General features: G+C 39.2%; 1 protein-coding gene across 1 annotated transcript in view; it reads right to left on the minus strand.

Annotated features, from left to right (window-relative positions):
* GALNT2 (polypeptide N-acetylgalactosaminyltransferase 2) overlaps positions 1-23,902 on the minus strand; it is an 85,438-nt gene that overhangs the window by 35,471 nt on the left and 26,065 nt on the right. Inside the window, exon 2 of the mRNA XM_066611420.1 lies at positions 3,577-3,670. Within this exon, the coding sequence (XP_066467517.1) occupies positions 3,577-3,670 (94 nt within the window). The remainder of the gene's footprint in view (positions 1-3,576; positions 3,671-23,902) is intronic.

The following is a 23,902-nucleotide window of genomic DNA, read 5'->3' on the forward strand; positions in this document are numbered from 1 at the left end:
CCCTCCCTTCACCAGGAGCCTCAGCAAGGGGGAAAGAATGGGGGAGGTGATAATCACTGCCATTTAGCCTTCTTTCAGGTGCTCAGGGGAAGGGAGGAGTGAAGCCTGCAGAGAGAATGATTGATGAACTGTCAGCTGACTGCCCCCTCTTGCATTATTAAACAACTGTTTTCCTTTAATTTAAAGGGCCCTTCACATCAGGTTTGAGATAGAAAAATCTGTGGATAATTAGGTTATACCAGTAAATGTTTGCATGACTGTCTCTCTACAACAGTAAAAAGCAGTTTTTAAAACTGTGATTTTAAAGGGATGGATTTTTTCCCCTTCTCCAGGGATCAATCAGCACATTCCTTCTCACAAACATAGAGGTTCTCTCTTTCAAGAACCAACAACATTTCAGAATGGATCTTCCTGGTTTGGTCTCATTTCTTTCCTCCCGTTCTTCCAGGCAGGCTGACAAACATCTCCCTCTCTCACATGGAGGGCAGCCAAGACGATTCTTGCTCACACCAAGAGCAGATAGAATCACTCAGCTGGGCTTGACAGCTGCTTCAAGGTCTCGCCATTCTCAGCCGTTCAGGGAGCTGCCGGTGTCCTCGAACTGGTGACCTTCTGATGTTATCTTCGGGCTAAGGAGGCTCTACCCTCTAGACCAGACCTCCTGCCAGACCTAGACCAGACCAAATCTTCTCTACATTAAGCACCAGGAGGCAAGTTCATATCTCCTGCAAAAAGCTGATGCTGATTAATCGGGTGAGCTATAATCCTCATAGCCTTACTAACTGTAGTAAGGCTATCTAATATTGCAGGATGCAGAAAACCCTGTTTAAGAGTTCTGAACACTAATAGATCAATTCACCCTTTCAAAGTTAATGGCTTTGCAAAAGCTACATTCTTCATACTTAATTCATGATCTAAAAGATTATGCCAACCTAACTTTGTAACTCTCTTATAAGAATGGAAATCTGACATTACACAAATGGGGAATACTCGGTTCAGATGCTGGGGTGGGGGGCGAGAAGTGAGCACAAAAATATTGTTCAAATCAAAACCCCCAGTGCTTAAGCATCAAACTGCATATAGAGCACAAACAGATTTAGGATGATCACAAGGCACAACAATATTGGACTATTATCTGTTGCCAGATTAGTGAAAAAAGTAGGTGGACATGTCACTTCATTCCATCAAATTCTTCCAGAACAGTTCTTTCCAACATAAACAAAAAATGAATATCAAAATTTTACTCTGACAACTAGATATCTGCAGCTCTTACATTGTACCACAGTAATCCACAAGCACCAAGGATAGTCCTTGACCAGATTCTTAAAAGAATATCTGCCCTCATGTAGATGCTAAGCAAGACTGCATCCCTATGTCAGGTTATTTTTGAAAATGCTACAAAAGCCATTCTGAGCCCTTGGAATAATCTACCATAGATATTCAGGTATAGTACCTGAAATTTTTGCCAAATAATCAAGCTACAATTATCACTTCACCTTATCTCTGGGTCAATCGGAGGGCAGAACCTTTCAACTCTGAACTCTGCTCAGCTCAGGCAGGCACCTCATTAGTTGCTGTAGTTACTTTCCAGGGACATTCCAGCCAAAGTTAACCTTTTATTCTCCTTCCTTCTGCTGCAGCCTGGTTCTGCTAGGCAAATGCTTGCAAAGCAGGTCTGTTTTATGAAACACCACGATGGGACCCTCCTTCCCATGTTACAATTCAGTGCACCATTACTTCAGAGTAACACCCATGGAAAGCAGTGGGTCTACTTCTGAGTAAAAAGGGTTGCAAATATCTCATCTCTCTGCTGTGAACTGAATTGCACACTCTCAGTTATGTGTTAAAAGATGTATGTTGTATGTAGAGCTTCTGGCTTAACACACCAGACACCTTAAAGGTGTCTTTGATTCATGGTTCTCCTCATGTCCACCTTAAAGGTGGATTTGATTCATGGATCTCCTGCAGTGGTTCCCAACCTTTTTCACTTGCATATCCCTTTGCAGTCCATTTCCATAAATTGTATCCTTCACATTAGCAAAATGTTTGTAATAATACAAGCCCTCATCTCCTCTCTATGAAAACCCAGACTTCACGTATTCATCACAGTATTTGCTCTTTTCCTCTGTTTGAAGAACAGAAGACTCTGCCTTTGCACTCTTTGACACCAGAAGTGTGCTGAGAAATTCTGGGTGATTGATCACTTTCCATATTATGTTTCAGCTTTTTTACTGTGCTGGTTTTCAAACACTGGTTCATAGATGAATTTATGACCAAAAACTAGCTATTGGGGGGGGGGGGCTTTCCCAGCCAACTAGCTACCTCCCTTCCTGCCTTGCTGGTCCTTGCAAGGCATTCTGGAGAAAAAGGTCTGCCTTTTTCTGCCATTCTTTTTCAAGTACCCCTAAAGGTCCTGTTGAGTGTCCCTGGGAGTACATGAATACCAGGTTGGGAACCACTGTTTTACTGGTATGCAGTTTACAGTGCACTTACTCTGATAGTGTTTACAAAAAGGTGGTGAAGACCAGAATTTTAAAAAGAATAAAAATGTATCTTATGATCTTTTACTATGTTTTTAATAAATTAGAGACTACAGTTCTTAGGTAACAATTAGTGGTAGGTTATTTTTCAGGATCTGGCCTCGGGTAAAATCAGACAAAACTATAGTCAGACACCTCCCTAAGTTTAACCCCTGACTTATCCAAGGGTCATAGAAAATTCCATGATTGTTGGCTCAAAACCTGCCCTCAACTTATCTGTGGGGTCGACTTATAGGCGAGTGCCTGCAGTATATTTTGATGGGTTCGACAGAATTGCAAGATTATAATTGCTTCAAAAGAAGTTGCTGAGGAGAGGACATACTTTACATTAGTTGTTGCCCTTAGCAGGATAACTAGTACTAACATCAAAATAACAGGCCCAAGTTAGTTTTAATTTAAAAAACCCTCATCCTGAATCAGATATTGCATAATAACAGTGTCTTCGCTATTGCACACACATTTTACTTATACTGCAGTCCCTATAATAACTGCGGACTAAATTTGTCACAGCTAGGCCAGAACAGCCACATATTTGGACACTACAGTTTCCAGATAGCGCTTTAGCATGAGAAACATGGCAAATCTCATCTTACTATGGAAGTCTTTAGTCATCCACAGTAATCAGGAAAAATTCTAGTATTCACCAATACCACAGATTGACACATTACGTTTTGCATACTTATGAAACGCTTCTATTTCAGGATTCTTTCCACAATCATGATAATAAGAAAATTTAACATACTGGGATTTTCAGGATCATAGCTTTCACTGTGAAAAACAGGTTATCACCACCACTGTAATGAACTTAACACCAGCCTAAGTGACTAAAGAGCTTGTCAAAGAAGTTCTCCTTGTAAAAGGTCACTAGGTTGGGTCTGCCACATCCTATCAATCGCAACCATAAAACTCACTGCTCCTCTTCATACACTAAATGATTCATTCATACTGAAAACCTTTCCCTGTCCTTACTTGAGATACTAACTTTCACTGACAGGCCTTTCTTTTCAAAGTAAGGTAACAATTAGTATTTCAATACCTGGTGGTAGAGTCTCCATGCTTTCTGATTTTTCATCTCCATTGCTACTACGTTGATCTTTCTTTTTTAATGCGTTAATGTTGTTTGGATCCTCCTGGAGAAAAAAACAAGTTATGTCATTAAATCAAAGTTTCCACAAAGGAAATAAATGGTTACTTCTTAGAATTTATTTTATTTTGGTACAAGCTTAAAAGAATAATCTCAGAAAACAGGTAGCATTAGTAAGCAACAGAACATGTATGCACTGAAAACGAGTAGAAGAAAAAGAAAGTAAGCTAGCTATTACCAAGGGCTACCATAAGAGTTTTCCTATTGACATAATTATGTAAAAATCTCTAATTATATTGTAGATACACAATTAGGACAGTGGTTGGCCAACATTTCCAATAGAAACCCATGATTAGAAGTGTGAGGTAATGCATGACATTACAAGCACTATATATATATATATACACACCATAAGAATTGGGAACTGCAAATACCCATGGCAAAATTAATATTTTTCCTCTTACCAATTTTTACAGTCTCCGTGCTTTGGGAAGCCCTGTGGAGGCTTCCGTGGGCTTCCCACTCCATTGGGACAGCTGCTGCAGATTTTGTACAGAAAAGACAGCCCCCAACACAGCACAATCCTGGGATTCTTTTGCATCTTTTTAGATTGTGAGCCCTTTTGGGACTGGGAGCCATTTAGTTATTTGATTTTTCTCTGTAAACCGCTTTGTGAACTTTTAGTTGAAAAGCAGTATATAAATACTGTTAATTAATTAATTTAAATTAATTAATATAATAATAATAATAATAATAATAATAATAATAATAATAATAATAATAATAATAATAATAATAATAATAATAATAATAATAATAATAATAGCATCGCTGTATTTCCCCCTCCCTGCTCTTTAAATGGATGAAGGCAGAGGTCCTCACACGGGCACCACAATGCCCAAGTTTGAGACCTTTTTCCTTAGGCAACAGTATTTTGAATAGCTTGTTGTTCTAAAATGCCAGTGTTAAATCCATGTTTGTGCTTTCTTAGAAGCGAGTATACTACTAAGAAGTTAAAAGGCAAATCATAAGCACCTATATGTCTTTCCTCCAACTTTCTGGCATTTAAGTCTGAGAAACATGCAACAACATAGCAAACTGACACTGTTAAAGACTGGTGGGACTGGGTAGTCTTCCTTCTCTCAGGTCATCTTGAATCTACTCCAGTTTCCTACTTGGAACTCACTTGCCAACTATTAAATCAACCAGGGGTTCCCAAAGTGTATGTCATGGTAACTTAGGGCATTGCGGCACACTCACAAAGGTACCACAGGATGTCTGTGGTCCCTCTTAACTGTTTTTTTCCAGGCACTATTATCTTGGATCTTGCAAAATCTCATGCAATTTTGGGTGCTGCCATCTTTGATCTTGCGAGATCCAAGATGGCAGTGCCCATCTGAGCTCAGAAGAAGAGGCTGTGAGGGTTTTGTGTCCCAGGTAAATTTGGGAACTGCTGGTCTAGACCATGAATTTACTGCTATCTTTTGTTAACACTATTTGTAACCTCTTCAAAGATGCACTATTCTACTGTAAACATCAGCCCAATCCATGAAGTTAACCTCTATAAATTTTGTTTTTCTAATATTTTCTCAACTAATTTAGCAACAAATGTTACCACAAAAAAGCAAGTAAGTGAGGGAGGAGGAGCCAACAGTGAATGAGCAGAGATGTCTCCAGGGGCTCCTGAGAGACAGTTTGTTTTCCCCCAAAAACTGCAGGTCTGAAGAGGATCTGAAGATCTTTGTCAGGAGAGACAAGATTTTCTACAGTGCAAGGTACCTGGGAGATTAAAAGCCTGACCGGGGTGGGGGGCTTTCTTCTCAGAAGAAACCTAGCCATTAGACACAGCAACGGGGGAGGTGCAGTGATCTGCAATCAAGCTCCTGGCTCCATGCTGAGATACCATATGGAAGAAAAAAGCATGAAGCGTTAAGCTTAAGCTGGAAATTTAAGATAAGTGTTAATATTGTTCCCGGCTCTGATTGACGGATTTGGCTAAAAGCCCTGGATATATTGGAGGCGTTAATGAGAGACTTTTTAAAGATGTTGGAAGTGCTCTCTCTTTTTGTAGTGGAATAAATCAATAGTGGATTACAACTACAACTAGGGTGTGGACTAAAATCTAGAATTATAATTCTCATTAGATCTGATAGAGTTCTGTTTTATCTGCACCAGAATATCAGAGACGGTGAGATTGTTTTCCTTTCGTTTTGCATCTCTCTCCATTAACCATACTGGACTGTTATCTGCAAGAGATAAGCAAGGAGTGTGCAGTTGGCAGAGCAGTATTGACGTGGTGGAAGTAAGGAGAATAATACGCTGTGGACATCTAGTGGACTAGAGAGAAATTGCAAGATGGAATCACTTTCAGAAACTTGGATACAAGTGATGTTGACAACAAACATGGAGAGATTGCTTGCAATGGAACAACAGCAGCTGAGTCGTCTTTGCAGATTCAAGCAAGTTTGGAGATTCTCTCCCAAAAGATAGATGTGTGCAAGGAGCAATTGGGAGATGTGAACAAACAAGCAGAAGATAAACAAGGGAGTAAGAAAGTCGAGGACACGGGAAAAAATCAACAGGATGAAGAGGAGGCGCTGACGGAGAACAAGATAGATAAGATGGACAGAGTAACATGGGTGCACAAATACACCCATGCACAAATACACAAAAACTGGGAGAAAATACATCCCAGTTAACTGGAAGAATGAACACATCCTATACAAGAAAGTGTGGCTCTATTAGATTCTGTTATAGAGATAAATTATTAAAGATATTACAGGAGACAAAAAGAAAGAAAAAGAAATCTGAGGGTTAACCTGAGGGTTAATGAAAACTGGAGGATTTACTCAGAATAACAATGGCCCCAACTTATTTTTAAAATAAACATACGAAATTGATAAATATGAATTAGAATGTATTAAAAGAATAGCTGGAAATGTAAATGTGTGGAAGAATTGTTTTATATGTGGCTATTATGTCAAAGAAAAAGAAATGTAACTAGATTGGAGAATGGCAAAGAATACATTATAAGAGATTGTTGGTTCCATCACAGTTTGGAAATCAGATTATTTTTACTTAATATTAATGAGTAATTGAACAAGTTGAGGACTGATAGAAAGTGAATATTTAGAAAATATATTATAGGGAATTTGGAAAAATTTATTATATATGATATAAGAAATGCATAAATGATTATAAGAGTTAGAAGCAGATGGAAGAATTGTTTTATATGTGGCTACTATTTAAAAAAAATATTAGAATGGAGTATAGTACTGATGAGATTGTTGATTTTTCTTATGTCCTGGTAACTAGATTATTTTGGTTTTAATATTAATGAGCAATTGAAATTAGTTTACGCTTGATAGAAAGTGAATATTTAGAAAATATAGTATAGGGCATTAGGAATGTATATGATATAAATTAATTAATTAATTAATTAATTAATAAGAAGTAGAAGTAGATGAGTAAGTAGATTAGGAGATATAGTATGATTAATTAGTAATGGTATGTGGTATTTAGCACTCCTAAATGCATGTTATATGTTTGCATGTCTGTGTGTGTTAATTTAAAAAATTATAGTATTTAAAACAAAGCAAGTATCTCTAATCCATAGATTTGCATTCTCTGACATTTCCTTCATCCTGCATACGAACTTTTCCTTATAGTCATGCTGCGGCCTATGCCCATGATATCTTCTCCCATAAGTGTCTGATTTATCTCTAGTGAGATTAAGATGTTGACATTTATGAAATAAGCTGTACAAAAAACAAATAACGTGAGAAGACACCCAATCAGTTTGATGTCTTTACCTTAGGATTTTAGTCACTTGAAGTTGTATTGCATACACTTAAAACGTTAGGTTAAGAAGTCAAACCTATCAGAACAGGTCACTCAGGTTTATTTTCCCCAAAGACAATTACTTCCAACAATGGTTAGCTTGTTTTATTTGATGGGAAGCAATGCTTTTAAAATATTCTTAAATCTCAAATCCTATAATTCTTAAATCAGTAAAGGGGCATAGTAGAATGAGGGATCCCATGTTCAGGTGTAACAATATATACACAGCACAAGAAGATGCCCACTTATTGAGGCCATAAGCTAGTATGTAGTTAGGCATAATTAAATTCCATTGAGATGCAAGCATACAACTCTGATGGATTGTAGCCAGAGTATCTCACTTATTTAATTACATTAATTTATATTTCACATGCTGTCTAAAGCCGACACACATCAAGACAGCTTCCTATTGTATTGTACAATACAAATTACAATGAATATGACTGTACAAAGTTAAGACGGCCAACTTCTGGACACGTGAGCAAGTGTGTACATATGAAGTCTACTTCACTAGGGTAATCATACTGGTCTCTACAAGCTAGCTAGCTAGCAGGGAAGTTAACATCAGGAGCACCAAGTGTGAATTGCAATTTCTAAGTGCAAAGCAAAGGAGAACTTTTTGTTTGGTGTTTTTTTTTTAAAGAATAGGCTTTGATCTTTGAGAGGCATAGCAATTAGAGAACAGAGTTGTGAACAACTCTGACATTTTAATTTTTCCAATTTTTAAAACTTTCTAGCCAATCAGAAACTCCTGTACTGTTGGTATCATTAAAGCAGTCAAGACATATTCCTGCAGTAAGATCTGTCATAAACCTTTAAGAATTCAGTGCCTTTAATGAAGAAGTCAGGGGCATCCCAGACAAGAATTATCTTCATATCTGAACTCTCAATATCCGAATTCTTCTGCTGAGAATGGTATCTGCCCACTGACTAGGCAGTCAAGCACACCTGGTAAGGTAAAGGGGTGAGATGGAATAGCCGGGTGGTTTCTCCCCAAACATTATTTTGGTGATTGTGCAAGTGGGGATGCCCTGAATTTGGGAAAGTTCAGAGATTTTCAACGTGATATTTCTATGCCTGGCTTTTCTTCACCTAAGTGGTGGCAGAAGAAGCCAACTGAACTCCCCCAAACACCTCCACAGATCAAGCAATAAGAGAAGGGCAGAAGGGTTGTTGCTAGCTGCTAAGCATTACATAAGAACATAACATAAGAACAGCACTGCTGGATCAGGCCAGGGGCCCATCTAGTGCAGCTTCCTGTATCTCACAATGGCCCACCAAATGCCATTGGTGAGATGCCATCTCTCTTCACTCGGAGACTTCGGGAATTTGCATAAAAGCACTTGTACATGTTCTTAATTTGCCCTCCACCCATACATATCCTTTTCCTTCACAAGGATCACAGTCAGCAGCTATTTCTCAAGAGCAGGTTTTAGTAAACAGAATACAAAAACCAATCTACTAACTCAAGCTGGAAGGAAAAATACAAAAAGTACAGTAAAACCTATTTAGATTAAAAGACAGCATGATGCATAAACTTCACAGACCTAGTATAATCCCTGCCTACAGTGTTTAAGCAATATGCTTACGTCACTATGAGTAAAAAGTGGCAGATACAGCTATGCAAATTCTCTATTACAAGACTATTCACATGTGCAACATAAGAAAAAAATATGCTGTTCCATTAGTAGTGCAAGATGTTCAGAACATTCCAAGTGCAGGTGATAACCTAAAGAACTATCTCCTCAGATATGAATCTGCCAACCTATTCTGCCAATTTAGTTTGTTCTTGGTCTGATGAATACGTAAAACGGCTCTAGATTGTTGTTTTGGTTACTCTGGTTTTAGGTATTTGTTAATATAGTGCTTTGATTACTTTAATGTCTTCTTGGTGTTTATTGGTTTTGTATTGAGTTACAGAAGTATCTGTATGCCACCTTGAGCTTTCCCATTATGTTAGGAAAGACAGAAATAAAATCTTAGCATAATTACGTCAACTTCAAGATTCACACTAGAATCTACGTCAACTTCTAGACCAACACACTAACTAGATTTGATATCACAAAACTGCATCTAGTTATCAGAAAATGTGGTGCCATTTAGACACAAACAACTCCTAAAAATGTCAAGTATTTGTCCATCTCTATGAAGCAAAATGCCCTTGAGAAGTGTGCATATTCATATATGTTAGATTTCCCTGGATTCTCCTTCCATCAGTGACTTCTGGCAATGCATCAGAGGCCATGATGAAGTATCTCAAGTTTGAGCTTGTCCATGCAGCACAAAGGTTACAGATTCTTTATACATACACAAATAATATATTTAGGCATACAGTAATAGAAAGCTATTTGTATGGAGAGCATCTTAGAATCCATCTGAGCCAAAGAATGATAGTTTTATTTATTGTTGTCTGGTAAGTCAACTAAGCTTTCAGGAGGTAAAACCTTCAACAGCTAGGGGGAAAAAATCAATGTGCTTTATCATCTAGATTTCTAAAGTTTGGACTTGTTTGGGTAGGATTTCTTATATAGTTTATGTATTACATAAAAGTGTGTAACAGTTCTTCAATATGAGTGGAGTGAGAAGAGACAATAAATTATTCCATCTGATCATTAGGTGTATTAACCTCATAACAAGCATTTAAGCAGACACACTGGATCAGATATAATTCTAAACCACTATTATTTTGTGAAACCATCCACCAAGAAAACATGGTTAGCACTATTCCCCCATGACTATTACTAGTAAAGCATTTCACAATATATATCTACATTAAGCCATCACCAGAATACCCTGCAACCTAAATACTTTGCACAATTTTTTGCAGCAACATGTTTAGTTCAGGGCTAAACTTCACTCTTTATAATTTGTATCTAAAATGAGAGTCATCCCATATCTTAGCAATTATACACAAACAGCTGGCTGGATACTAAGTTTGCATAGCTGAATTTCTCAAGACTGCCTTGAATATCAATTACACTTCATTATTTTATAGAAGTCAATGTATTCAAAGCCATTACCAGTCTGCATAACACCCTTGAATTCTGTTTTAGAAAAATATTCCCAATGGGTTATTAAAAGGATAGGGCAGGAAATCTGGAGGCAAACAATACGTTATCTGTACAAAAGAAAGGAATATGTTACAATGCAGCAAAGAAGTCATCCCCAAATGAAGCCCTTTAATAAAACTGAAGGGTCGAACTAAGATCATGCCAACCAATTCCTATCCCAGTAACAGTAAAGCCAAGCAACATGGTGAATGCAAAAATCCCTCACTACTGTGATTCCCTTCTTGAGCCCTAGCAAAGGGGGGGTGGGTTTAATGTGCAACACATTCATCAACTCTGGCTTTGGGGAGGAGAGAGATCCCCTCTGTGCACTTAGGAACTGTAAAATTAACTTTGCCCAGAAAGCACGTAATTGAAAGAGGCCGGGGGGGGGGGGGGAGACTGAGGAACTACAAATTGATCCAAGTAATGGGAAAACCAGGTGCACTACAAAAAGCACTTTTGTACTCTAATAAAACTCCATAAAGACAAATGAAACAATGTTCAAATGACATTCTCTAGAGAAAGCTCACTATTTAGACTATGTTATAATGGAGCCTCTCAATTCAATATTGTCAACAAGTTCTTTACACTTTGTCCTGTTGATTTCCACCATTAAGAAGGATAAACATAATTGTCCATTTTAAAGTTCCCCAATGAAATATACTATATAAAATTAGGAGCAGAAAACCAACTTCAAGGGATAAAATTAAAACGAGACAGTAGATAACCACAGGTCACTTTGATAAGATACTAACTTAGTTATTCAGCAACACACTAGAAAATAAATACCAACACGAATCTCAAAGAAAATTGGAGCCAAACTCTGTTGTGGAAGTCGTGAATGGCATTTAAAACATAGATCGAAAAAGACAAGAGAAAGAAACTTCAGTAGCCTAGTGTTGTGCCAACATCAGTATTCCGGCAGCATACACTATCAAATCTTTCTCCAGTTAGTTTTTTCCTCCAAAACCTTTTACAGCTTTTAAGTATAAGTGTCATGACATCAAAATAGTAGATGTAAAAGATTACACTCTGGGAATTGTCGCCGTTCTCTTAACTGGATGAATAGTTTCATCTTTCCAAGAAGAAAAGAAAAGCAGGGTGAATTCAGAGCCAGAAAGATCACTATTAGATCTGTGGAGAAGATTTTGTGAAACTGTAGGAGGTGTATTCCATCTGGGAAATGTAGTGATCCTTAAGGCACTACCAAAGCAGCAATAATTCAGTTAGTTTTCTTCCTCTACTCTTTATTTAGTAATATAAGATCACATGCTACTAATTGTAGGAAAACATGTCCTGCAAGATCTAGCAAAACACCAATCTGAGCATCCAGCACAAAGGCAGACTGAAGCCAATGTGGACAAATTTAAAAGCCATGTTATCTTCGCTAACTTCCCTTAAGAAAATGAAAACTTATGTTGCAAGATTTCATAACACTTTCCCAAAAGAATAAGAAAGAGGACAAACAAATTGTACACTCAACCAAACCACTGGCAGGACATTTTTGCAACATGAGCCTGCAGGCTTTTATGTCAGTTATCAATAATTACAGTATCTGAAAGTTTACCTCCATTATAAACAGTGTTTATACCAGATTTTGTTCAACAATTATCTATCATGTCAGCCTTTGGAAAAATAAAATGAATTGTATAATGTTAAACAGAATAGCACAAGATACACTGGCAGAGAAGACTCTTTCACCAACTATCTTTACAATGTCAGAGAGAAGAGTTAATTAAGATGTTCTTCTGTATCATCTTGAAACAGATGCATGTGTTCTCTTATGTCAAAAAAGTACTTTCCTTTGTAAGCCTTTGTGGGTTCTTTGCCTCCTGGAGTATTGGACACTTAACACAATCACTCTGGGACCATATTCACAATAGGAGAATTTAGCCCTAGTACATTATAGTGGCAGCAATGCTCAAACAATTAAAGCATAAGACATCTGTTTTTAATGGCCACTGCTGAAAGTAGTGAAAGATCTAAAGAGATAGGAAGCCATCCTACACATTTAGAAAGGTAAGGAAACTAGTAAAGTCTTTCAAATGCTATTTTGCTACCTTTAAAAAAAGGCCATCTTTTCCCAACAAGAAGAAAGCAGTTTTTGGATTTATCAACATAAGGAATTGACAATCTACTTTTCTCCTTATTTTAAAAATTACCGGTATAGTTTTGTCGAGCTAATTATCCTTGATGTTCATATTTTCACCCTGTTCTGCATTTGATACAGACTTGGTATTTAAAAGAAGTTTTGATCTCTTGTTTATAAAACTTGAAGGACAAAAACCAGATCAAACACTTCCAAACTGGTTAAGATGACTAACTGCAACACAGTGTTTATATGTCTAAGGCTGAAATCCTAACCACACTTTCCTGAGAGTAAGCCCCATTGAACAAAAAAGGACTCACTTCTGAGTAGACCTGGTTAGGATTGTGCCCTAAGTCTAATTAAAATTGTCACTGAACCTATGTTATGCATCTTCATTACTGATGACTTGTACAGCACTACAGTGAGCAAATGGTTAACAACCTATACTAACTAGAAGAGGGAAAAATTGCAAACCAGTTGATACTTTCAAAAGTTACTAGCTTTTCCAGAACATCCATGCAAAAGTTTTAGAACAGGAAAGTACTGTCTAGAGACCATTAAAACCCAAGAATCACCCAATCAGCATGAAAAGACAACCAAGAACCACCAAAACCAAAACCAAAGCAAACTAAAAAAAAAACCCTAAGGAGGAGAATGGATGGGTTTTTAACTACTTATGGAACACTGACAAGGAGGGGTCAAATTGATGTCATTTGTCAGGGAGTCCCATATATTGGGGTGCCATTACAGAGACACCTTCTTGTGAGGGAGAATTGAAAGAGAGCATCTGTGATCCCTTCATGTGTATGTGTTTTCCTCTCACATGGGAGACTCTGGGCTGTGCCCGAATAACATTTTGCCATTTCAATCAGAAGTGACACACTCTATTAAACCCTTTGTCACCATGAAGATAATTAAGTAGGAATCTAAGGACCTCTTGAAAAGCAGGCTTTTATATGGAAAGCACAGAACACCACTTTTCTAGATCACAAGAAATTAGAGGGAGTTGTTGTCTTGGCAGCCTCAGATTTTATTGCACCTGGAGTGCAGGCATGTCTAACATGAATTTCTACCATCCCACACAAAGCAGCATTACACATATCAGACTGCCATATTTTTACTGAAAGTGAAAAATACATTTCTGCTGCCTTCCACCATCTCAAATCTAACATTTGAGAAATGAGTTAGTCTGGTTCAAATAGCAGATTAGCATCTGCTAAATGCGCTCCAATTCTCAATTAATAAAAATATATTATGAACAAAATATTTCTACAAAGTTGAAAAATAAAAGCCATAAATTGATGAGGTGGGCTTGGTAAATTTGAAAAAAAAAAAATAGAAAACAAATTCTGGGAACTGAAACTGGACCATAGCTGCCAAGATCTCTTACCACACAGTTTAACTTAACTGGTTCTGCTGATATAGTCCAGTACATTTTAGGACAGTGGTTCCAAAACTGCTGTAAGTCTAGGCCGGTGGTTCCCAAAGTCACTGTTGTCACAGCACACTTTTTTCGTGGTGGCCTCTTCTTCCCAGCTCTTGCACGATCTAAGATGGCTGCACCCAATAGAATCAAGAAGAAGAGGACACTGGGGACATCTCTTTAACATACCATGCTTGGTTTAGAGTTTATATTTTTCATTAAATAAATGAAATTGATAAAATCAAATGGGTGAACACATTCAAGTACTAGTGCTTAAGTTTTAACTGTTTCACACCACCTTGAAACGTCTCCTAGGATGTCCTTGGACCCCACTTTCAACCACAAATACCTTCTAGGCTCAAGGCCTAGATTAAAATTTCTTATAAAGAGAAATGGAGAAGTTTCAGGCACAATTATGTTGAAAAATATGAGCTGTATAAAAGGAACAGGCTCTACTTCAACTGAACTGGAACCAGACTGCTGGCACTTAACATCAAAAAGGTTGCAAAGCAGCTTTTAAACTAATGCCTGGAGAAACTGGTACCATCCAGTTTGGGCCAAATCATCCCCAATAGATGAGATTGTAGTAAGTGTTCCAGGTCATCCAGAAAGAGAAATTGTACAAATGGAAATGAGCATTCAATAAGACAGGACAGCTGGTCTAAGAGACAAAAATGGCTGCAGAGGAAAAAGGCAAATCACAAAACCTGAAAGAGGCCACAATGCAGAGGTGCTTATATGCAAATGCCAGAAGCCAAGATGGGGGGAGCTGGAGTGCCTGGTAGCAAAGGAGAAATGATACAGCAGTCATAATGAAAAAATAGTGAAATGGAGAGAACCAGTAGAAAATAGTTATTACAGGATATAAATACTACAAAAAGGACAGGAAGGTGTTATTTGGGGGTAACATAACTCTGTGTGTCACAAACTACAACAATTAGGAGAACTAGATTCTTCCAAATGTGGTACCCAGGACCTAATGCAATATACTGTACATTGAATTAACAGGAAACAGTGACCCTACTGCTATTCAGTTCAACATATGTAACAGGAAAGTTTCCAAGAAGCTTCAGTGTACAATTAATCCATGGAATTCATGGATATAAGTGTGGTAATGACCACTAGCTTGGATGGTTTTAAAAAGGTGTTGGACAAAGCAAATGGTCTACCAATGGCTATGAGTCATTTTTTTAATGCTTTATTTTGTTCTATGTGAGTTAAAAAAAAAAAAGAGCATTACATAGATAAAATATAAGAAGTTACATATAAAAATGGAGGAAAAATGCAAGGAAAAAAGCAAATGTATACACAACCAAAATTAATCAACGTAACAATACATTTCATGTGGCTTATGTTATTATATCGAGGAATGGCCTCAAAATATTCTCAAATACGTCCAAGTGCAACTGGTGCCGATGTGCCATTTGCTCAATTACCGATAAATGTAAAATATCCTCCATCCATTGAGCATATGATGGTAGGCATCTTTCCTTCCGGTTAAGTAGTATAACTTTTTGCCATGGTGAAGGCACAGAAAGTCCATTTCCAATGATCGGGTGTTAGTCTCCAAATAACAGGTACATAATTAAGGATTACATACATATCAGTAAAAATCAAATGCTGCTGTAGTGCAATGGTTACTAGTCATGATGGCCACGCTCAGCCTCTAGGCTCAGCAGTCTCTGAATACCAAGTGCGAGGGAGCACTGTGGGAGAGAAGCATACCCCCCTCTCTCTCATTCCTGAGCTTGGAGAAGCAGCTCTGAGAAAGAAAGGTCAACTAGATGGGCCTCTGGCCTGATCCAGCAGGGATTTTCTTATGTTCACTGTATTGTTTAAATGTTCGTACATACTGACAGAAATATTTACTGCTGGAATACTCCTTTCCCACAGTTCTGCAATTTCAAAAGGAAGCACTACCTTGCATCTGCCTGGTAAGATAGATGGCAGAACTATGACTCTAAAGCAGATTACTTTCTTTTTAACTTTATTCACCTAAGAGCACATTCATGGAATTAAGCATATCACTAGTGCAGAACTAAAAGAGGGGTCTTTTTTAAAATCAGGCATAATATGTTTACATTACCACTGGCAACCTTAACTTTTCAATATAAACATAAAAATCCCACATTTTTCCTCAAGATTGATTCACAGCTGAAGAACTCCACCATCAACATCAATTGGTAGAGCTGAGCTGACAAGTCTGACAAGCTGACAAGACATATTGCAATCTCACCAATATGACTTTTTTAAGCATTTCACAGTTTTCAACAGTCACTTCAAGTCTTCACAGCTGCAGTATGTGAAACTATGACAACTGCATGAGTGGAATTCTTGTGCTTCTAGGAATACATATCCAATATCTGGACACCAAAAAGAATCTTTGAGAGCCTGTGCATGGTTTTTGGAAGGATATGAAAACATCAGCATATGCAGTATAAATTGAAATGTTGCCTTCCCTTAAAAAGCTAGCACAAAAGTAAATCAGCCAACAAAACTAGTTAAGAATATACAACTGCAGGGGCTCCAAAGTCCCAGAAAACTGACAGTCTGGACCAGAGTCTTGTGAACATTTTTGAACCCCTAAAGGGTGTCCAATGGTAGGGAGTGAAAGAGAAGGAATAAATCCCGGTTTCATTAGCAAAAGCTGAAGCTCCCCATTTTTCTGTGTTGGGATCATAGAACCACCATAAAACAGCAAGACTGGTAGGCATAAAAAGAATGTTGAAATACGCGTCTCAGAGCAAACAGTCTTCCATACATATTGCTCTTGCATATTGCATATTCCATACATTGCATATTGCATATTCCATACATATGCAAATCCTGGTACAACTAGAGTTTGGTCAGGGCTTTAGAGCAAGCGAAAAGAGACTTTGGGTGAATTTCATGGATATTCTTGTGTGGTTCAATCCAACTGGCACTGCAATACCACCATGTTCAGCTACCCGATTGGCCAGATCACATAACAAAAGAGAAAAAGAACCTACTAAAACACCAACAGATCACAGGAACTGCAACCATGATCAGCCATGAAAGTAGAAGGGTTGGGAGCTTAACATATATCTTCTTTGTACTGAAAATATCTGGAAGGGAAATTCAGACGCAGACGAACCCAGACTTAGAACATGCTAATCTCCCTTGCACCTAAATTCCCCTAAAACTACCATTGGCATTATACACAATTGTTGCCAAACCAGATTAAAAGCAGTACACACCTAAGCTCACATCAAGATATACAGTAGATCGTGCCTTTACAGCAAAGCGTAACAATACTGACCCACAGAAACACCCTGTTTGGATTAATTAGTTGCATAATTAGTGATTCATTTCATAAATACAAAAGCATATACAATTCTTGCACAACTCAGAATTATCACTTGCAAGTTTAAAGTATAAATGTAAAAACAGAAGCAATAAAACATGCACAACTGTATTTGTTATTAGAGAGCACAGCAGTAGTATTTTTTATCCCATAAGCAAGTCTAAACCTTAGGGTAATAATGTCAGCTAAGCTCAGGCTTGCTGAAGATGAATATGACTTTTGCAGGAACACATACTGCTAAAGCTCAATGTTTCACAGGCAGAGGAAATTCAAGTTATATTACTGGACTTTACCACAGTATTTAAATATGCAAGAAGTAACTGCCTCCAAAACACAAACACTAAAGTATACATTGCTTCATGGCACACTAACACGAGATTCCTCATTAGACAATGTTCTAACAGACAACAGTAACAATCTGCAACACCACACACCAGCCTTCATTGGATAGTCATATGACCAGTTCAAACCTCTTTCTCCAAATAAATCCAAGATCAATAAACCATTGTTAATTTTAAACAAGGGCACTAATGTTTTGGTAAACTAGAATTTCTTAAAAAAGAGCAACAAGTGATATTAAAAGCTTATTTCAACTACTTTGATATTTAGAAATCCATTAATCTCACTACTATTTCCCCTCAAGGACTGTACATGTCAAAAAACTCAATTTAGTCATTTTTACAGAGTATTGGAGGCCTTGAGATACATACTGTACTATTTTGCACATTAAGCAACTACTGCAACATTCAACAGCCATCTAAGAGCAGCAAGCTCTTCAGAAAGATTCAGGCATTCTGCTAACTTCAATAAATGAAGAGTATACTCCAACTAGTACTATCACTGTACTTTGACAATTATCTTCATGCTCATCTTCTAACAGTAACATGGCCGGAAGAATGATTCATGAAAGATTAACTATGATAATTCAAAATATGAGGGAAACATGTCTGGCTTCTTCCTTTTCCTGTTTTAGGTGGCAGGTTAAGACCATCCCTGTATCCCTTGGGGGGATACAGTGGGATGCAAATTACCTAGAAAAATATGAAAGCTCTTGAATTTTAGAATATACTAGGATTTTGGTACACCTTTTCTCAAACCAAAGAAAATATTACAGAAATAAAATACAACCTGTTTTTGTTTTTCCGAAAGAAAAGAAGCCTCCACGTAAAATGGTATTTGAATGCTGTATTCAAAGACTGGAAACACTATCCTTTAAATACAGTACATTCAGAGGGCACCAAGCAGAATTTTTCAAGAGTGTAACCTTTGTCTTTTCCAAACCAGCCGTTCTTTTTAAGGCACTGCAGTAGGTAATAAATATATGTGCCACATTTTACACTGCACCTTCAGTAAAATACATTACAGAAAGGTGGGAGAAACCTTCTGTTGCCAAGAATTCCTTTCAAATGCAATTGTGCTCTCTCCAGTTCTCCTTGATTGGCTTATTCTTCACCTTCTCTATGAATAAAATCCCTGAATATTTATGTCCAGTCAAGCTAAAATTGGTGCAGCAGCACTCGTAACAGATGGGAAAGATGTGCTAGATTGTGCTTCAGAGTATTTTATTTCTTCATGAGCAATTCACTTCTTGGGCACAGGGCAAACAGGTGTCATTTCATGCCCAATTCAAACAGCTGCTCAAAGTTTTGTCAGGCTGCAAGGACATATCCAACAGGATTAACATATTTCCTTGACGAGTCAACTCAAAGAGCAATAAACACCACTTTGAAGTAAAAGCAAATTTAAATATTTATACTTGACCAAAATGTCAATGTGTATTTTATCAAAGTAGAAATCCCCCGAGCAATTAAGATCAAAAAAGAAAAAAATATTTTGTATGTGCACATGCTTTGCCCCCACCCCCAGAAATTAGAGTTTTACTTGCCTTAGTCTATGTTGCCAGTTTCAGAACCTGTAGCAAACAGTTTATAAAATCTCATGCAAAAGCCAGATAATGGGAAAGCTGGAGAGAACCTCAAGAGATAGCAACTCCAGTCGCCTGCACTCTGCCAGAATTCCCAGTAAGGGGGTGACCATCCACCATGGGATTCTTCTGGAAGACAGTTCCAGGTTGGAATTGCCACTCCACATTGAGCCTGGCCTTTCCCAGACAGTAGATCTTGGAGACTATTGTTCCTCCCCCATGGAGCTATCATACAGGGTGCCTCAGCATTCAACACCCTTTTAAATCATCTACGATGCTGCTGGACAGGGGAGAATGCCAAGAGCAACCAGCTCCCCCTTGCCCTTCATAAAATTCAGGTGAGACAGGTATGTCACTAATTGTTACTCTGGGACTGAGTAAAGATCAATCAATCCAGGAGGAATAGAAATGATTATTGTCGAGAACCTCTGTGCCTATTTGGCTCAAAGCTACATGTTCTGGACAAGGTCATGTTCTCTAAAAAATCTGGTGCCTACCTTGGGGTACTTGCTCCTGGAATTCTAGGTCTCAACACTAGTCCAGAATGTCTTATCAGCTTCAGATGTGGATTCTGCCAACATACTTGTCTACATACTTGCTAACTTGCTCTTACTGCATTTTGTTTTTTATATACTGCTTTGATATTTTTATATTGCATTTTAATACAAGTCTCCAAAAATACTCACCCTCATCCTTTCATACATCTGCACATGCTATTAGCAGTCTGAATAAGACTTACTCAGCCTGAGCTGGGTGTCACAAAAGTGCTGTAAGGCATTTTGTTGCTAGTGGAAGATAGCACCAGCCGAAAGACCCATGCCAGTCAGTACTGGGACTCTGTACCAGGACGATGCAGAAGAGGAGCGCCAACCAGTGAGTTCCCCAGTCACATGGCAGAGAGGGGCCTAAACCAGGTGGAGGGAGGGCAGATCAGGTCCATGAGGATGGTAAGAACAACAGCAGAGGCTGTCGCCAAATCCTACCCCCCCCCAAGCCATTGAACCCAACACAGTCTCCTTAGTTCTGTGCCAGCTGGCACAGATCCGAGAAGACCCATTTGGGTCAACCTGTTGTTGGCATCCTTCAGTCTCGGAAGACTATGGTGTCACGCTCTGAATGGTGGTTCTGGAACAGAGTGTCCTCTCCAGTGCGCGAAGCCTGGGTAAAGTAGGTATGGAGGATAGGCTGTTACCCATGCAGCAAATCCCCCCTCTCCACGTCGCTGAAATGGTCCTATACAGATTCTATTCATTGGGGTCAGCAAATCTGAGTTCTATACAGGATAAGGGAACCAATGTTCCCTTACCTCGATGAGTCCTCCAGTGGCTGCTCTGGCTCCGTGGGATACAGCACAGCCATTTCAGCGCCTGGTGTCTCGCATGACACCAGGGCAGCATAGGATTGGACTTTCCTTCATAACTTGGGCCTTGCATATCTTACAGGCCACATCTCTAAATTAGGTCCTCTGATCCTTTGCCTCACTTTTGGAAATCTGCAGGGAACCTCTGTTCTATAAAGGAATGCGGCTAACTAGGCTATTTGTTACAGGTCATTTGATTGTTTTTAGTAGGTTTTACTGTGATGCAAGTTCTCATTATGCAAATCAAGTGATAAAGATCTTATTTTGCATGCAATTACTTCTCTGAATCAACTCACTACCCCTCGCCCAGCCACAGAGACAGGCTAGTACTACTGCAATAAGTGCTGGTTTCTCATTTCTTTGAACACTCCTCTGCTTATCACTTGACCCCATGATCAGGCAGTCCAGAACCACCAATTTAAATGTTCACAAATATTCCATGATAGCACAGTAGTTCAGCAAATGCTGATGGGTAAGGGGGGCTCCACCAAGAGTAAAAACAGTTCTTGCAGCCAACAGCCACTTGCAAGGTCTCCAAACTATATCAGCACCAAGCTTTTCCTTTCCGAGTCTGTGGGTTTTCACCAGATCATCACAAAACTGTACACTCTGCACGTTGACTTCTTCAGTGATATTTTGGCCAATAATGATAGCCAAATTATGTTTCCAATAACAGTGAAACTTAGTCTTCTTGCATCTCAAGACACAAAATGCTCCACAGATTCACTGTCTGATGAAGAGATATACAGAGAAGCAGCAGCAAAGTATATTTGTAACCATTCTTGCCCCATGACACAAGTGCTGTGTTACAGCCCATCCTGTCATTTTGAAAGAGGTACACAACACCATCCTGTGCTATCAGTAGCTTCAAAAAGATTGGAGTGCACGAGAATGAAATAAACACTATGCATTCTCATTCCCAAGTTTTGACATAACATATAGACCTGGTAGTCAGCCATTTCTACATGTTTAGAAGGGACCAGAAGTATATTTGGTAAATTAAACAAACTTTACACTTGGAAAAAGCCTTCACACACTTTAGGTAACTCAGTGCAATTCTAAGCACATCTACTCAGAAGTTAAGTCCCACGAAGTTCTATGAGGCTTATGGTGAATTCAGGGTGCAGCTTTAGTTACCTGAAATAACTAAAACTGACCCAATTGACATTATAAAGTTGACACTATTTTAATTAACAGAAATCCGAATGAGTTAATTCAATCTTCACTTCTTTGTGAATTTTTGAAAAAGGACTGTTCCAAATGGAAGCAGTTTTTAATTGCATTATTCTCCCTTTTATGGGAAGTGCTTATATAAGAGCAACAGAACTCTCACAGAATCTTCATAGGTTGAAATACCCATGCCCAAAAAACCTGAAGACATACTAGAGTCAAAACTCTGCGGGAAATGTGAAGATCAAACCATATTAACTTATTTATTTGTCATGAAAAAGCAACATTTCCACATATAATAAATGACTATTGTCTTTAAAAAGTCATGGAGCCGACTACAGGCAAGGCGATCCTTATTTTCCATAGGATCTGTTGCTACATACAAGTATTAGGGCAGGAGGTCTGGTCTAGAGGGTTTAGCCTCAATTTGCCTGAACATCCGAAGGTCGCCAGTTCGAGGCCACCGGCACCGTGCAACCTTGAAGCAGCTGACAAGCTGAGCCGAGCTATTCCATCTGCTCTGAACGTGGGAGGATGGAGGCCAGAATGTGCGACTAGATCAAGAAACATCTGAATGTTGTGGTTTCTTGAAAAATAGAAACCTTCTTTCAAATTGTAAAAATCCCTACTGTGATTTAAATTGCCTGCCTATGTAAACCACCTTGAATAAAGTCTAAGGAGAAATCTGAGGACCAAGAAAGTCGGTATAGAAATACCGTATTTTTCGCTCCATACGACGCAGTTTTGCCCCCCAAAAAGTGGGGGGAAAGTGTGTGCGTCTTATGGAGCGAATACTGCAAAAAAAAAAAAAAAAAAAACCTCCGCCCCTGGCTCCGGCCACGCCCCCTTCCCGCTCGCTCTGCTCTGCTCGGCTTCCCCAGGCAGTCAGAGGCTGAGCTGGCCGGGGGGGCTCCTGCCTTCCCTCAGCGCCCGCGCGGACTGTAGCAGCGCCGGATGGAGTGCGAGGGCGATGAGCAGGGCTCCAAGGCGCCACAGCCTGCCAGAGTCTGAGCCTCGCAAGCCCGCGTGTCTACTCAGAAGTAAGTCTCAGAGTCACTGGGGCTCACTCCCAGGAAAGCGTGGGTGGGGTGGCAGTCTCGCTGAGCAAGCCCGTGTGTCTACTTAGAAGTAAGTCCCATTAAAGTCAGGGGGGGCTTACTCCCAGGAAAGCCTCTCCCCCCCAAGCCTGGAGCATCACAGCCTCTCTTTCCCCCCACCCCAAGCCTGGAGCATCACAACTTCTCTGCAACACAAACAGTTTCCCCCCTCTCTCACACACACAGGCTCCCCCTTCTCTTACACACACAGAGGCTCTGCCCCCCCACACACACTCACACAGCAGGGGAGGGGTGCTTTCACTCACCTCATCCAGCATCTGAATGTAAGCCCCCCCCCCCCCATCACAAAGAAAAAACTGTCTCCTTGGTCAGAATGCCAGTGTTTGCTTATTGCACAAGCCCCAGGTAAATCACCATAAATCCAGACGTTTGTTGTGTCTTGAGAATTCAAGTTGTGGTTGGACTTTCCACTTGTTCATTTGTATTGGAATCACAGAAGAACTGGGGAGGAGGTAGATGTGGTGTCAGCAGTGGCCCCTTTAAGGGTAAGGCCTGGGCATCCAGCAGAGTGTGCTGCACAGCTGCAGCCACTGGAAGGCAATAGGGCCCTCAGGGATATAAGGAGTACCTGAGGCAGAAAGGGTTTGTGGGTTTTGAAGGAGTGCAGGTTGGAGGCAGGAGAGGAGACTGACTTTATTGAATTTGGAATCTGACTGTGGATTGTGACTAGACTTGGATACCCTGATGGATTTGACTGACCTACCGTACCTGGTACCTGACCTTGGACTGTAATTTGGCTTATTGGCTCTGGACTCTGATTTGGCAACTCTGATGGGACTGATTTACTTGGCATCTGTGGACTGGAACTGGACTCACTTTTGCTTGCTGCACTGGTTAGTTGCACAAGGGGGACTGATCAGCCTTAAGCGGGCACAAGGCCCAGTGGATTGGAATTTGGCAGAACATCATTGTAGCAGAAAGATAATGTGATCCCCTATTTGTGTGCACCTGCTTTTGTGAGCTTTATAAATTCTGAGTT

The sequence above is a fragment of the Tiliqua scincoides genome, chromosome 1 (assembly GCF_035046505.1).
Source record: "Tiliqua scincoides isolate rTilSci1 chromosome 1, rTilSci1.hap2, whole genome shotgun sequence".
Classification (NCBI taxonomy): Eukaryota; Metazoa; Chordata; class Lepidosauria; order Squamata; family Scincidae; genus Tiliqua; species Tiliqua scincoides.